Source organism: Zalophus californianus, chromosome 4 (assembly GCF_009762305.2).
Source record: "Zalophus californianus isolate mZalCal1 chromosome 4, mZalCal1.pri.v2, whole genome shotgun sequence".
NCBI classification, from domain to species: Eukaryota; Metazoa; Chordata; class Mammalia; order Carnivora; family Otariidae; genus Zalophus; species Zalophus californianus.
Genome location: NC_045598.1, coordinates 171,141,919 through 171,157,239, shown reverse-complemented (window position 1 = coordinate 171,157,239; position 15,321 = coordinate 171,141,919). Strand labels below are relative to the sequence as shown.

The window sequence follows — 15,321 nt, the reverse complement described above, 5'->3', positions numbered from 1 at the left end:
TATGTGTCTGATGAAGCTAATACCCATAACTTCCAAGCTAGGTTGATAGATATTCTTTTTCTTATTGTAGAACAACATATGAATCCTGCATCCTTTTCACGTGAGCTGATATCCCAGGCCGGCTGTATTAACCCACTTGGCACTGCAGGATAATGTCCAGATTCCCTAGAATGATACAGGAGCCTGGTCAGAGTCCAAACCCACACCCTCCTCTAGGCTCGGCCTCCCACACCCAGTGCATCTGCCTGTAGGAATTATTTTCAGTTGCCCAAGGCACCCGACAGCTTTTGTAGGTGGTGGTGTCTGGCTCAAGTGGTGTGCTTCTCCCTCTTCTCCTCCTGGCTGACTCCTTACAGTCCTTCCAAAATGTGTGTGAGTATCACCCCCTTTCCCCTTCCCTAAGCTGAAAAAAAAGGAGAGCGATACCACCTGACACACCAGGTGTCTCCAGGGCGTCTCTATAGACCATCATAGCTCTTCTCTGCTCAATAAGATTGTGGGATACTGACTCCTTGTTCAGGGCTCTGCTCACAATCCCACACCCCCGTCCCCTTTCATCATCTGGAAGGACCCAGAAAAGAAGGGAACAGGCTCTGATCATCACCAGTGATGGACTCTTGTAGCAGCCTAAGGAACCCCTGGTTTGTACCCGTACCTCAGAGTGGCCAGGCTGGTTCCCATAGCCTTTGAGCAGCTGCTAAAGGAAAAAAAGTCAGACAGTTAAAAAAAAAATGTACTCAATAAATTTGAGACATCTGTGGATAGCACAATATGGATATCATATCACAGCTATCATATTAAAGCAGTTTCTAACACTTTCATAATTCAAAAATTAAAATAGTTGCAGCCACTACTACTTTATAGTACATGTTATAATTTCGTGTTACAGTGTGTGTGTTTGTGTTATAATTGACTTTGAGCTGTGGGCCACCCAGCAGGGAGGTGGGTGCTTTGTGGAAGTGGCCAGGCTGCCAGTTTAGAGGTCAGAGATTTCACTTTCTGGTTGGGTGACTGAGCAAATACCCTATTTCTCTGGAGCTTCTGTTTCTTTCTGTGTAAAATGGCAGTAATAGGCGAGCCTCCCGGCATTGTTTGAGAGGCCAAATGACAGCACGATCGTGAAAAGCGCTTTGTAACTGTAGCATGCTCTAAAGGAAGGGGGAACATGGTGGTATTATTCCGGAGAATGTTAGAGTATCCAGTATCCAGTATACCGCCGGCCAGGTTTCACCTGGAGAGGCTCATTCAGGGAACTCATCAGCAGCACGGCAGGAAACTCCTGCAGCAAAATCCTTTTGGAAGCAGGGGAAGAATCCTACAGAATGAAGGAGAATCGCAAATCAAACCTCGTGGAGACTCTCCTGGAAAGATTACGGGATGAAAAATTAACTTGGCACTGTTGGGGGTGGGAATGTGGACGGCTGCCCTGGATGCCCCCGTCTTCAGCCTTCGGACACTTTCCTTCCCCAAAGCCATTTTAGTCAAAGGTCATGTGTGAGTCTTGTCAAAGGCCAGCTTCCAATGGAATCATTGTCCCCCGGGACAGCGGCCCCCTGACTACATCTGCATTGGAGAAATCCCAAAAGCAAACGGCCCAGTGCAAACAAGAGCAGTCCGGGGCCGACGTCCCGGGGCAGAGCTCACAGGTCCGCCGGCCTGCAGCAGAGGCCGCGTCCGCAGCGCGGGGGCCGGGACCAGGCGCCCAGACGCCCGCAGCATGACCCGCCGCGCCGATCGGGTACGGTAGGCGCCTCTCTCTCTCTCTCTCTCTCTCTCTCCCCGTCCTCCATTGCTGGGGCTCCCGAGTCCGAGCTGCCGTTCCGTCCGCCTGGGAAACCTTGCAAAGGGCCTCCAGATTTGCCGGAAAACGGTCCCTGTTGGGCTGCGTTCCCGTGCACTCAGCTGGAGCAATTTCCAGGAGCGCAAGATGCAGAGCTTAACTCGTTTCGCGTTTTCGTTGCCAGGGAATGTTTGGGTTTCTAAATACTGTGTCTCTCGTTTCTGGAAAACGAGCCGGGGGAACTTGCGGAGAGGGGTCGTGGACGAGTCTCCGTTCACCCACGGGCTCGAACCCGTGCCCAGTGGGAGCTCCCCGCGGCACAGCCCGGCTCCGGGTGCTGTGAGCCGTCTCCTCCCGGGGCCGCGGGCGGCTCCGCGTTTTGTTTATTACCTGTTGCACAAGGGCTTTGCAGGAAGGATGGGGATTTTTAAAGCCATCTGTTTCAGTAATGTTCTCTGGGATCCTACACTTGTGTCCAAAGGAAAGAGAATCATCTCGCAGACGGAGGGAGCCCCTTCCGCGCGGGCCGGGTCCCCTCCCGGGCTCCACAAAGGAAAGATTTGATTGGCGTGCACACAGGCGGGCAAGCCAGTCTCTCTCGGCCCTTTGTACTTAACTATTTGAACAAGTCTTTCAAATGGATCTGGCTAATTTTGGATAAGAGTTGAGGCAGCCTGGGATCTGCCGAGTAAGGGTGCTTTTGATCTGGACTTGGACATCTCCCAGGGCAAACAGAGCAGGTGGGGAGGATCGGAAGGGGCAGTGGGCACAGCCGGTGTGCAGGCACGATCGGTGGGTCAAAGGGTTTCCATTGCTGCCCTGCCACACTCTGGTTTCATTTTAACAGGTTAAGCCCAGAGCCATTTCTCCCTGATAAAGGGAATGAAAACAAAAGCCTTTCTAGCGCTCAGCAGGACGGAGAGGGAAGCCGGTGGTGGTATTTGTTGACGTATTTATCTCACGCTCAGTTCTACGGAGGCTAGGAGGTTTTCCACACTTCAGTTCCTTAGATGTTAATGGAGCTTCTGCTCTTCCCCATCTCCATTTTGTCCTCCACCTTCCCCACCAAACTTCTTGAGAGTGGGTGACACTGGCTGTCTCCACTCCCTCACCACCTGGTGACTGCTTCGCACCCCTTCAGCTGGCATCTACCCTGGCTTCTGAAGGCACAGCTTGCTCAGGGCCACCAAAGACCTCTCTGAACCCTAGAGCAAGTTCAGTTTTCTCCGGGCTTCTCTGTGTCATTTTGAACTGTTGGTCGTCCCCCTCTCTATCTCCCGACTCGGTCCTGGATTCCCTCTGACTTTCTCAGTGCCGATTTAAGGCCTCTAAAAGGTCTTCCTTCAGCAGTATTGGTGCATCCTGAGAATCCTTGATTCACTTCCCTTTCCATCCCCTGGGAACTCTCATCCGCTTCCAAGGCTGCAACCATTTCGTACAAACCTCCGGCTTATTCGGATCTTTCTCCTAAATACCAACCTTTTATATGGAACATCTCCACTTTGACGTCCCCGGGAGCACACCTTAAGATCAACATGTTGGAAACTGAATTTATCTTCTCCCTCCTCCTGGGCCTGCTCCTCTTCTTCCATTCGCCAGGACTCAAATGACCTGCCTGGGGTCCCAGCCAGACCCAGCAGCATCATCCTAAGCGACTTCCTCTCTTTCATTCACACCTGATCCGTCACCAAGTACTGCACCAAGTCTCGCTTCTACCGGCTTCACACAATTCACACACATCCCTGTGTCTCCATCTACTCTGCCACCGTATTAGATGAAGTCAGTACCTCCCCACATTCTATTCGAGTCACAATTTCCCACTCGTAGGCCGGTCCTACCCATCGCACGCCTTCTGTCTTGTCACCCAACACACTATGTCCAATGATCTTTCTAAAATGTAAATATCATCATACAGATCTTTTTTGAAAAGTCTTCAGTAGATTCCTCTTTTTTTCCTGTTGAGTGAGTGCGCACAGGTTCTCCATGACTTGTCTTTTACCCTGCCCTGCAATATCATCTCTTATCCTTTACTTCCTCTCCACATTTTATGCACATTGCTTGCAAATTTAGGCATATTAAACTATTTACGAAACATGACTTTCCTCCTTGCCCTTCTCTTGGGTCTGTGTCTATATTTTTCCTTGAAGACTCAGCTGAGAGCTACTCTCTCTTGGAAACTACCCAGACCATCTGCTCCCCATCCTCCAGAATGGGCTAGGTGGCCGTCCCATAGTCTTCCAGAGCTTACTTTATTCCTTCTGTCAGAGCATTTACCAGTCCTTCTTGCACAAACTATTTATTTGTCTCCTACTGGCCTGGGAACTCCTCAAGGGCAGGGATCAGCCCTTTTTGTCTTAGCATCCTTAGAACCTATAACCTGGACCCAACTGGAATGCTCAGTGAGTTTGTTCGAATTCTTGTGCAGCTCTTGTCAGTGACTATTATGTTCGGTCATTGAATAGGGTGAGAGAGATACAATCTATAAATACAGTATGGTAAAGGATGACAAGCGAAGGTCAACTGTGATTATCAGGAAAAGGCATGGTCTTCACCTTTTTAACAAAGGAAGGGTTTAGACTTTCTGGGTATTTGAGATAACCCCCCAAGTACCCCAGCTCACTCTCCAATCCACATCTCAACTCATGAGTTTCTCTGATTACTCCCTGCGTCTATCCTCACCTTGTTCAAGATCGGGAAGAGCTGCAGGAAAAGCCTTTTGCAGGTTTGCTTTGGCTTTGTGAAGGCGAAGGACTCCTTTCCAGCTGGAACCCGGCATGGGAAGGGGGCCGTGGGGAAGATAGGGGGCTTCTAGGAGAGCCTTTTGATAAGCTGCTACCGCAGACGCAAGCTGGTATCTTCTGATACCAGGTCTGCAAGGCCTCAGAAGGGACCAGCAGACGAGATCTCTAAGGCTGGCTTGAGTGTGGTAGAGGTTTGGGATACTAGAGAGGAGAAAATGCAGCTTTGGTTTTTTCCAAAGAGAGAAGTCTGTGCGTCTGAAACTCCAGACAGAGGTGAGTGACGATTAGGTTCTATAGAGAGTTATTGAAACTGCAAGTTGTTCTTGTTTGGGGCCGTGGTTCTTTCAAGATCTGGATGGACATTACTCTTCTCAGCAAAAATGGACGAGATGCAGCACAGGGCACTTTCTGTAAACTTTCAGGAAGTTCATACAAGTCCACTCTTGGATTCCTTTGAGTTGACATGAACCTCAGGTTAAGAATCTCTAGTCAAAGGTTAAAAAAAAAAAAAAATCTCTAGTCAAAGGATTAATTCATTCGACGGATATTTGGGAGGGTAGGTGGTGATTAGTAGGAGCCAGCATACATCCAATTAAGCATATTTTCTTTTTTGAGAGGATCCCAGTGTAATGTGTGGTATTGAACCTGGAGTCACAGGACCTGGGCTCACATTCCTGCCCTGGCACTCACTAGTTGTGTGACTTTCTCTCTGAATCATGGTTGTATTATGTATTAAAAAGGGGTAATAGGTGTTGGAAATTTTAACTAGAATAAAGCACCTGGAACATGGTCATGCCTACTTATCACCGATCAGTTCAAAACCTTGATTTCAAGAAGGGCCCAGAACTTACGATATTCTTCTGGATTAGGAGGATGCATGTGGGTTAAATTACTACCTGGTTGAATGCGATTGTTAAAGGCTATTGGATTAACAGGTAGATGTCTTTGGTAGAATGCTCTGGGCTTTGTCCTTAACCCTCTTTTATTCACTATCATTGATCCATGAAAGTATAATACATTGATCACATTTGCTTAGAAAAAAGGCATAAGGATTAAGGATCCAAAAGCTATTAATCAGTTGTAGTCTATTTTGGCTTTTTATATTGTGGGGAAGTATGCAGAAAGAGATATAAAATGTATTGTGCAAGGGTTATAAAGGGAATTGCAAAGCATTGGGTGTATCTGTGTGAGAGGGAGAGAGGTGGGGGAGTGAGAAATAGAGAGAAAGAGGAGGGAGAAAGAGAGGGGAAGAGAGAAGGGGCAGAGAGACAGGGGGCAGGAAGTGACAGAGAGGGAATGTTTAAGATAAAAGTCATGGCTTCATACAATTAAGGTTTAGAAGTTTAAACTGACAATAAAATCAATAGTGAGATGTATCCTCTAAAATAATGTTAGGTTTTATTTTAAAAGGTATAGAATATAGAACACGGGAGGTGACAGTCATTCTCCTCTGCTTTGTGCAGACCATCTCAGAACAGTTGTATCTAGTTCTGGGTGATACATATTAATCCATTAGCATTTTTTGAAGCATATATTATGTACCAATCATTGTGCCAGATGCTGATGATAATGGTATTAAGAAAGATAGACTTGCTTTCATGGAATTCACAATATAGCAAAGGTACTAGAAGAATAAGCAGCTGATTTAAATCCAATGTTATACTTACTTTAATAGGGGAAGCTTAGGTCCCTGTGGAACCACCTAACAAGGGATATTTAATCCAGACTTAGTTGGACCAGGGTAGACTTTTTAGAGGAAGTGATGTTTAAACTGAGACCCAAAGGCTAAATCAGGGTTCTCAAGGTGCAGGTGGTGGAGGGAAGAGAGTTCCAAACGTAGGTGACAGTGCCTTCAGTAGGCCGAACTGAAACAGGGGGAGCGGAGAAATGAGGGGATGAGAGAGAAGAGATAGAGTGGTGGCAGGGGCTAGATTTTTCATGTGGCGGAGCTGTCATCTATCGCTAAGGAGGGACCATTAAGGGAATCATTAACACTATGAGCAGGTCACGGTCCCAATCAGTTTTAAGTTTTGGAAAGATCATTCTAGCTGGAGGGGTGGTTGATGAAAGGGAGGTGTGGTGGTCACATAAACAAGAGAGGATGGTGGCCCCACCCCCCATGGTAGAGGGACGAGGACAAGAGGGGAACACTTCAGAAGCTCATGAGGAGATGTAAAGCAAAGAGTGATCACCTGTAGGAATGCTGTAGGAAGGTGGCTGCAGGACCTCTCCTGGCCAAGGGGAAGACCTAGAGGGCTCTGATGTCTGTCTTTCCATCTTTCACTCTCATGTGGAAGGGAGATTAGCATTGTACTTATCTCTCTGAAATGGCAGAGCTGGGCTAAATGGGTGGGAGATACAGGGAGATAAATTTCAGCTCAATACAAGGAGGAATTTTCTAACCGAGCTCTTCCAAGGCAAGGAGCATTTTGTCACAGATATATTTGACAAGAGGACAGAGGAGGGGTGTTCCTGACAAAAAATTTGAACAAAGACAAACACTTGGTAACTATTCTTGGAAGAGTTGGAGAGGCAGGAAGAGAGGTGGCTAGGCCGGGTGGGCACTGATATTTCCTTCCAGCTCTGAGATTCCAGGATTCAGTGTGTGAAGTTCCAATATCTCAGCCTGGCATTTAAGGGCTGGTGTGATCCGGGGCTTGGTAGGGCTTCCATAGGTCCTAGTTTCCTTGAGCAGTCCTAGTGCTGGCCTGCTATCTCCTGGTAGCTCTTGAGAATTCCCACATTCACTGTTGAAGGGTCTTAGTTTGAACAATAAATTTTCTGAGCATTCATCTCCCTGACTTAATATTCCTGCCTTGTTCCCTTGGCATCCTGTTAGAAACCCTAGGAACGAAGCATACTGAACTATTTGTTACTTTCAGAGGAGACTCGGCATGTTGCTGCATGTTTGTTTACTTTTGCCCTTTCCTATGTCAGGAACACCCCTCCGCTGTCCACCCTATTTACCTCATTGAGAAGATACTTTTTCATCAAGGTCTGACCTAAATCAAATGCTAAGTCCTTCATCAAGGCTTCCTTTAACATCCTAGGCTGCGTTATAATGTTGAGTACATAATTGTTTTTATACTTATTTGGGCTCCTTCTATTATCGCCAAGAAGTCCAGTCCTAACATCTATGAAACATACAGTAACCCTGTGGTATGAATGGTGCTCGGTCTAAGGCAAGAACCTTTCAGAAGGAAATTTCCATTTATTAAAAAAAAGTCATATTTTCATTTTATAAGGAATGCATGCATTTTGTAGGAAAAAGTTAAATAAGGAAAGTACCCAGAAGAAACAAAAAATTGTCTACATTCTCAGTACCTGGAGATAAACATATTAACACATAGGTGAATATCCATTTTATGCACATGTAGTCTTAAAACCAGAGTCATGCAAATCCTTCTGTAACCTGTTTTTCACTTAACAACATACCAGGAGTAGAGTATTACCCCATGACATTATATATTTTTCAAAAACATGATTTTCAGTGGGTGCATTGCGTTCCATTTTGCTGTCTCGTGATTTCTTTAACAAACTCCTCTTGGTGGACATCAGGCTCTTTCTACTTTTTTATGGTACAAATAATGTTATGATTACCTCCTGAGACAGATGCCCATGCACCCATTATCTGTTCTATATGGAACATTTATAATTTCTAAAATGACAAGACAGTTTATGACTAAAATAAGGATACTGAGTTGCTAAGAAGGTAAGAATTTTAAAAAAGTTTACTTTTACTTTTATTTTTTAATTTTTAATTTTTTTTTAAAGATTTACTTATTTATTTTAGAGAGGGAGAGAAAGCACGAGTACAGAGGGAGGGGCAGAGGGAGAAGGAGAGAGAGAATCTCCAGCAGACTCCCCACTGAGTGTGGAGCCTGACATGGGACTTGATCTCCTGAACCTAAAATCATGACCTTGAGATCATGACCTGAGCCAAAATCAAGAGTCAAACACTTAACTAAGGGAGCCACCCAGGTGCCCCTAATTTTACTTTTAAAAACTTTGCTCCTATTCCATGTTATATAGATGTATAATATATAAGATTTTTTATTTATATGTGTGTATATACTTACCAGCTTTTTTTTTAATTTAATGAAAGCATCTGATTTGGAAATGTGTCAACAGTCAGTAAGCTTGATGCAGACGTGAGAGATAGCCTATAAATATATTTCTTAAAGAATTGAGTTTGAAATCTAAAAACTTCAGCATCTCTGTGAATATCAGTGTGACAAATTTTTATTCCCAAGCTAAGTATAAGGAAAAATGACAAGTATGTTACAGGATAAACATAATTCTTTAAAAAGGACACTACCTAATGTTTTGCTATTTAAAGAAGGTATATGGCATGGCTTTAGATCCTTATTCTGAAGTAAATAATTTATCATCTTAGACACTCAGCAAACGGGTAGGTATCCTTTGCAGAGTTTGTTTTCATGTTTCAATGTTTTCATCTGAGAAGCAAGCCTTGATTAGGAAACACTATGAATCAGTTTGGTGACTTCTTAACAAAATAAATGAAAGTTGTTGGCATGGGTTGAATTGTGTCTCTCCCTCACCTCCTAGTTAAAGTCCTAACCCCGAATATCTCAGAGTGTGACCTTATTTGGAGGTAAGAATTGGCTTACACGATTATGGAGGCCAAGAATTCCCAAGATCTGTTGTCTGTAAGCTGGAGAATCAGGAAAACTGGTGGTGTAATTTAGTTTGAATCCAAAGAATGGGAGGCTGATGGTGTCAGTCTAAGTCCAAAGTGTGAGAATTAGGAGCATAGATGTATAAGGGCAGAAGAAGATGGATGTCCCAGCTTAAGCAAAAAGGGCAAATTTGCCCTTCCTCTACCTTTTTGTTCTATTCAGGACCTCAGTAGATTGAATGATGCATTGTTGAGGGTGATCCTTACTCGACTGGCTCAAATGCTAATCTCTTCCAGAAACACCCTCATAGACACACCCAGAAATGTTTTACCAACTATTGGATCATCCCTTAGCCCAGTCAAATTGGCACATAAAACTAACCATCATGGGGTCTTCACAGAGGTAATCAAAGTAAAGTGAGATCATCAGGGTGAGTCCTAATCCAATAGGACTGGTGTCCTTATATAAAGGGAAATTTGACACAGAGATACACATATAAGAGGTTGGGAAGAAACACAGGGAGAAAATGGCCATCTACAAAGCCAAGAAGAGAGTCCTGGAACGGATCCCTCCCTCATAGCCCTCAGAGGGAACCAACCCTGCCGACACCTTGATTTTGGACTTCCAGCCTCCAGCACTGTGCGTCAATAAATTTCTGTTACTCAAGCCATTCAGTATGTGATACTTTATCATGGCTTAATACAGACTTAAATTAATTACAGATTTCATGAGCGCTTAGTTCCCTGGCATGGTTTCAGCTGGTAACACTCAATACATTATTTTGCTCTTCAGTCACCAGAGACTCTGCTGTTACTCATAGGAATGATAGATGACCGTGTATTGCTCTTCCCAGTTAGCAAAGCCTTTCCATATTCACAACCTCCTTTGACCCTGACCAAAGCGTAAGAGATGATAATTCTTATATTTCTGTTTCAGAGATAGGAATTGGAGTTCAGAGAGATTCAAGGTTGCACAGGTTAGAAGTGGTAGAGCTGAAACTCAAACATAGACCTTTTGAAACTAAATACAAAATACTTTATTACTTTCACCTTCGTGGGCATGTCAAATACCATCTTTTGTCTTTAAAGTTTGAAAAGACATGGGTTGTGGCATGCTGAGCCACATTTCTCTCTCTCTCTCTCTTTTTTTTTCTAAATCCCCTGAGAAAGATTTTATAATCCTACTTGTTGGAAGATATCTGATGCCTGAAGGCACCTACCCCTCCCACGTCTTCATTATCAAATATTTATCAGGAATCTAGGCGCCTGTGTTTATGTGTGCAGAATATTTCTTCTCCACTCAGAAGCTTTGTTTACTGACCAACTGGGCTTTCTTAGTACACAGTTTGATTGCTGACAAGTCCAATTGCAAAACTTTGGACGTGTTGGATATAATTGGGTTTTTCCATCATTAATACTGCTCAGATATTAATTCAACAGAGTGATGTGAGGGCTGCCTCACAGTTTCCAGAAGCTGCTTGACTTTAATCAGCAGGAACAAATGCAAGATTATTGCACTTTTTCCTTGGGTGACCTAAGCTTGTTCTTGGCACCTGTGAGTGCAGCGCACTGGTTGTCTTAGTGTTTTTCAGTGGCTTCTACCCAGGGGACTTATGAGTTTTGAACCTTGGGGATAATTCCATAGGAATGTAATTCTTTTCCTCCCTGAAGGAACAAAATGTTGCTTGTGTTGGGTTATTCTTATTATGGGACAAAACCAGTGGCTTCCAAATTGTGGAATCATAGAGGTCCATAGGTAAGTTTGTCAGATTTAGGAAAAAACAGACAAACCGAACAAAACAGGCCACAATAACAAGAGAAAACCCCAGGATTCCCAGTTAAATTTCAATTTCAAAAATCAATGAATACCTTTTTAGTGTAAATGTGTGCTCAATATTGAAAATACTAAAAGACGATTGTCTCTGGTAGCCCTACCTATAAAGTAATATTAGGGGTAGAGTGTTGATAATTTTTCAATATTTCAAAAAAAGTCTATGAAATTTATACATTACCCAAGTTAAGGCTTCAGAGGTTCCTGACAATGTTAAATTTACTTGATTTTTGGTTGGGATTTTTTTGACCCAACTTGAAAGCACTGGTCATCTCATGCTGAAACCATAATTATACTATCTTTTTTGATGACTTGTTGTATGCTAGGGATCATGCAAAGCACATACATTATCTTGTGTAATCTTCAAAACCAGAGGTTGGCAAATTATAGCCTGTAGGCCAAATCTGGTTGCTGCCTGTTTTGTAAATAAAATTTTATTGGAACACAGCCACCCCTCTTTGTTTCTGTAGAGCCTGTGTGTGCTTTCATGCTACAATAGCAAGTTGAGTCGTTATGATAGGGATCACTGCATGGCCTGCAAGACCGAAGATATTTATGATCTGGCCCTTAACAGATAAAGTTTGCCTGCACCTGCTCAAAACCACCCTTTGAAGGAGTTACTGTTATTCTCTTTTTTAGAATGAGAAAAAGTGAAGGCCTAAAGAGGTTCAATAACTCAGCAAGGTCTCACAGCTCAAAGTCTCACAGTTTGCCTCAGGAAGACGTGTTGTGAGATATTACAGGATGTTCATCCAGTGCTCACTGGATCCTAAACCCCTTATTACTATTACCCCTGATTATTTATAGTCTTAACTTCCACTCCCAATGGCTCTAAATTGACTAAACATGTAGTCAGGCTGCCAGAGAATGACCTTCCTAAATAACACAAGACAAGCACTTTTCCTAAGAAACACCTCAATCTATAATTTGATCCTTAGGCAAAAACAAGAAAAAAAAAAAAAAAAAAAACACCCAGTTTTTACTAGTATTCTCACCCTCCAAAGCAAATTTTGTGTCTGGAATCACTAGGAATAAAATTTGTATGTAGAATGTATTAAGCATATTAGAATAGCCTTGATCTTTTGGGGAAATTAGGGGATAGAGTTATTCCCCAAGAGGGATGGGGGTGGCAGTCTTGAAAAGCCTGGAAAAATTTTCAACATTGTATACAAGTGCTTGAATGGCTAGTCACTTTGAAGTAACTGAAGACACGGCCGAGGCTCCTGGAGGCTTTGTTCAAGTGAAGAGATCGAAGTGTGTGTGGACATCAGCAGCAGGGGTTTGCAATTTCTCCAGCATGTCTTGAGTGTGTGGGGACAGGGACAAGAAAGTGCCATTATTTTTCTAAGGTTGAGGCTTAACACTCCTCTAGGATCTAGAGAATTCTTGAGAACTCTGGCCCTGGGGGCCAGGCTGGGGAAGGACAGAAGGAGAAGGCCCCAGCCAACCCTGCCACTATGTCACAGAGCGTAAAGCTGCAGGACCTGTACCTGATCCCTTTTCTCCTCTGTCTGAACCCTCCACACTTGGGTTACAATTTCCTTCCTCTTTCTCCACCATCCTCTTCCTTTGCTAATTTATTCAACCGATATTAATGAGATGTCTCTGTATGCAAGGCACCATGCTAGGCTCTGGAGATAAGAGGGAAAGGGCACAGACTCGCTAATATTGTCGAGTTTACAGTCCAGTGGGAGAGGCACACATGCCAGGAGTTAGGGTAGGTATTGCAAGACAAAAAGGTGAGTGGAGACCAGGGAGCAAGCAACGTGGCCGAGGCCTCTCTGAGCTGAGAACGGCAGGCTCGCGAGAGCAGACGAGTCTGATGAGTTAGTTTCCGTGCTCATCCAGGTAGAAAGTGGCAGCACGGAAGTTTGAACCTAGGTTCAAGCTGGACTCTAAGAAGTATCTACGTTTCCCTAAATTGTCACCAAGAAAGAATCACACTTGCTCTCAAAATGTTTCCATTCAGCTGTGTTGGACTCCCCACGAAGCAACTTGAACCATACGAACGAAAATCATTCATTCGTTCACCCAATCTGATCACCGACGAGGGGTCAGCCACGCTGTGCGTGTAAGTGCAAAGCACAGCTCTGAGCACCACTGCGGTGAGTGCTGAGGAAAGCCTTGTTCGGCTGGAGCTGGCGTGATGCCGCGAGTCGGTATGCCCTTCAAACTCATCACAATGCCCCCTTGACTCCATAGGATCGGCCCTCATTAAAATGCAGGCCATGTGCATCCCACTTGTTTACTCCTTCCACAGCAGTCTAATAAAGAGGCAAATGAGGCAATGCAAGACACAAGTCCGCCTGGGAATGCAGGTATTTCCAAGAGGTTGGGCTGATGCAAGCAGTGTGCCACTGCACTGTGAGCTCTGAATGTCACTTGGCGCTCTGGGATTCAAGGGTAATATTGCCCGCCATGCTAATTACACACAGGGACCTGCTGCCAAGCAAGGTTGAGAAAGTCTGACTGAATATTAGAGTGGGCAGCCATCTTTCTCTCTGGGGAATGCGGCTGGTCCAGATGCAGAAGGCTCAACACTTTCTGTGCCAGATGCAGGAGAACTTGCAGGAGGTGGTGGAGATGCAGTCCCTGTCCTCAAGAAACTTTCAGTTCAGTGAGAATTTCGGACGGAACAAATACAACAGAGGGGACAGGGTTTGGTGGAAAGATCAGGGACTTTGAGCCATTCAGACTGGTTGAAAATCCTTTCCCGGGCTGTGAGCTAATTATTTCATCTTTCTGAGTCTTGGTTCTTCACTCATAAAATAGGATCCTTTACTTCATGCAATTATATCAGGTCATTATATATTACCTTCTTAGATGGTTAATTATTATAATCGTTATATCTATTGTCATTATCAGAATATGGCAGATTCTTGTTTTAACTCTGGATGACTTTTGGTAAATTATTCAAACTCTTCATCTGTAAAATAGGATAATCCAAATGGCTTTATTTGTGTGGTTCAAGGGCTAACTGCCATCTCTCATCGTTCCCACCACCCTGTTTTATTCTTTACTCATACCTCCTATCACTAATTGACATATTTGTATATTTTATGTCTTTTCCATCCAGCAAAATATAAGCTCCATGAGCGGGCATTTGGGTTCTTTTGTTAATTGCTGGTGTCTTTTCTGCCTAAAACAGTATTTGCTGCCTAAATGGATGAACGAGTGAATGTGTGCTAACCCCTATGTTAAATGTTTGGCCCATGGTTGACTCCTGGTAGGGGTTACTGTGCTCAGTGCCATTATTATGATTAGAATGTGTTGTGTGCAGTGAGAGGAACCAATACAGAAAGTTTGCTCCCAGCTCCGTCAGGCGGCGATCTTTGTCCTTAGCACTGGCATCTCATCAACTGTGTTGTCGTTGGGTAAAACAACTGGGTCATTGTCAATAGTAAGGTCACATGAGATTAACTGCAAAAATAAGAGAGAATTTTTGTCAGTTCTCAGGAAGAAGGGGAAACAGCAGCAGGAAGGGAGAGAAGACTGGGAAAAGGAGAAAACGGCATCTTTTGCAAAGTGCTCTGTGACCTGAGGCCATTGGCTACAAGGCTGTGACTGAGCTCAGCCAGCTCCAAACCTTGAAGGCATGCAAAACCAGCTACCTTGGTCAGGGGACACAAAAAGAATGCATTGGTAGAATGGCTTCAACCTGCAGTTGGTGCCAAAATGAGAAACTGTTCTTTACAGAGTCTGTTCTGTATATGACCTCTTTTTTTTTTTTTTAAGATTAATTTGAGAGAGAGAGGGAGCAGGAGGAGGGCCTGAGGAGGAGAGGGAGAGAGAGAATCTCAAGCAGACTCCCCACTGAATGCGGAGCCCGACTTGGGGCTTGATCCCATGACCCTGAGATCATGACCTGAGCCGAAATCAAGAGTCCGATGCTTAACCGACTGAGACACCCAGGCACCCCTGTATTTGAACTCTGAAAGGCACTAAGAGAAAAACCCCTCAACTGCCTTCTACTTGTGAGATTGGATGATGTTTTAAAAAAGTAATAAACTAAATGTATCATAACATAGTGGACTATAATAGAAGTTCTTAGAAGCTAGACTCTGGACAGGCAGACCTGAGTTTGAATGAATTTGCATGAACTTGGGCAAATTACTTAAACTTGTGTGAGCCTCTGTCAAAAAGAGAAACCAGTATGTACTTTGCAAGACTGTTGAGAGAATCTCTGTGCAATGTCCGGCATATTCTATGTGCTCAATAGATGGTAGCTGTTATTATTAACAATTAATACCACAAGGACCTTTTTACTTAATCCCCACAACAACTGAGAGGGAGGTTTTACATATTTGGAAGCAGAGGTCTAGTGAGGTTT

The 15,321-nt window shown here is 44.1% G+C and overlaps 1 protein-coding gene across 2 annotated transcripts in view; it reads left to right on the top strand.

Moving 5' to 3' along the window:
- The first annotated feature begins 351 nt into the window (after positions 1–351).
- The window catches only part of ENPP2 (ectonucleotide pyrophosphatase/phosphodiesterase 2), a 108,451-nt gene continuing 93,481 nt past the window's right edge, over positions 352–15,321 (top strand). Inside the window, exon 1 of one of the 2 annotated variants that reach the window (XM_027568940.1) lies at positions 352–372. In XM_027568940.1, the coding sequence (XP_027424741.1) occupies positions 367–372 (6 nt within the window). In that variant the 5' untranslated portion in view covers positions 352–366. Of the gene's footprint in view, positions 373–1,488; positions 1,739–15,321 lie in introns of those variants that run through there. The other variant, XM_027568922.2, reaches the window with a different exon arrangement.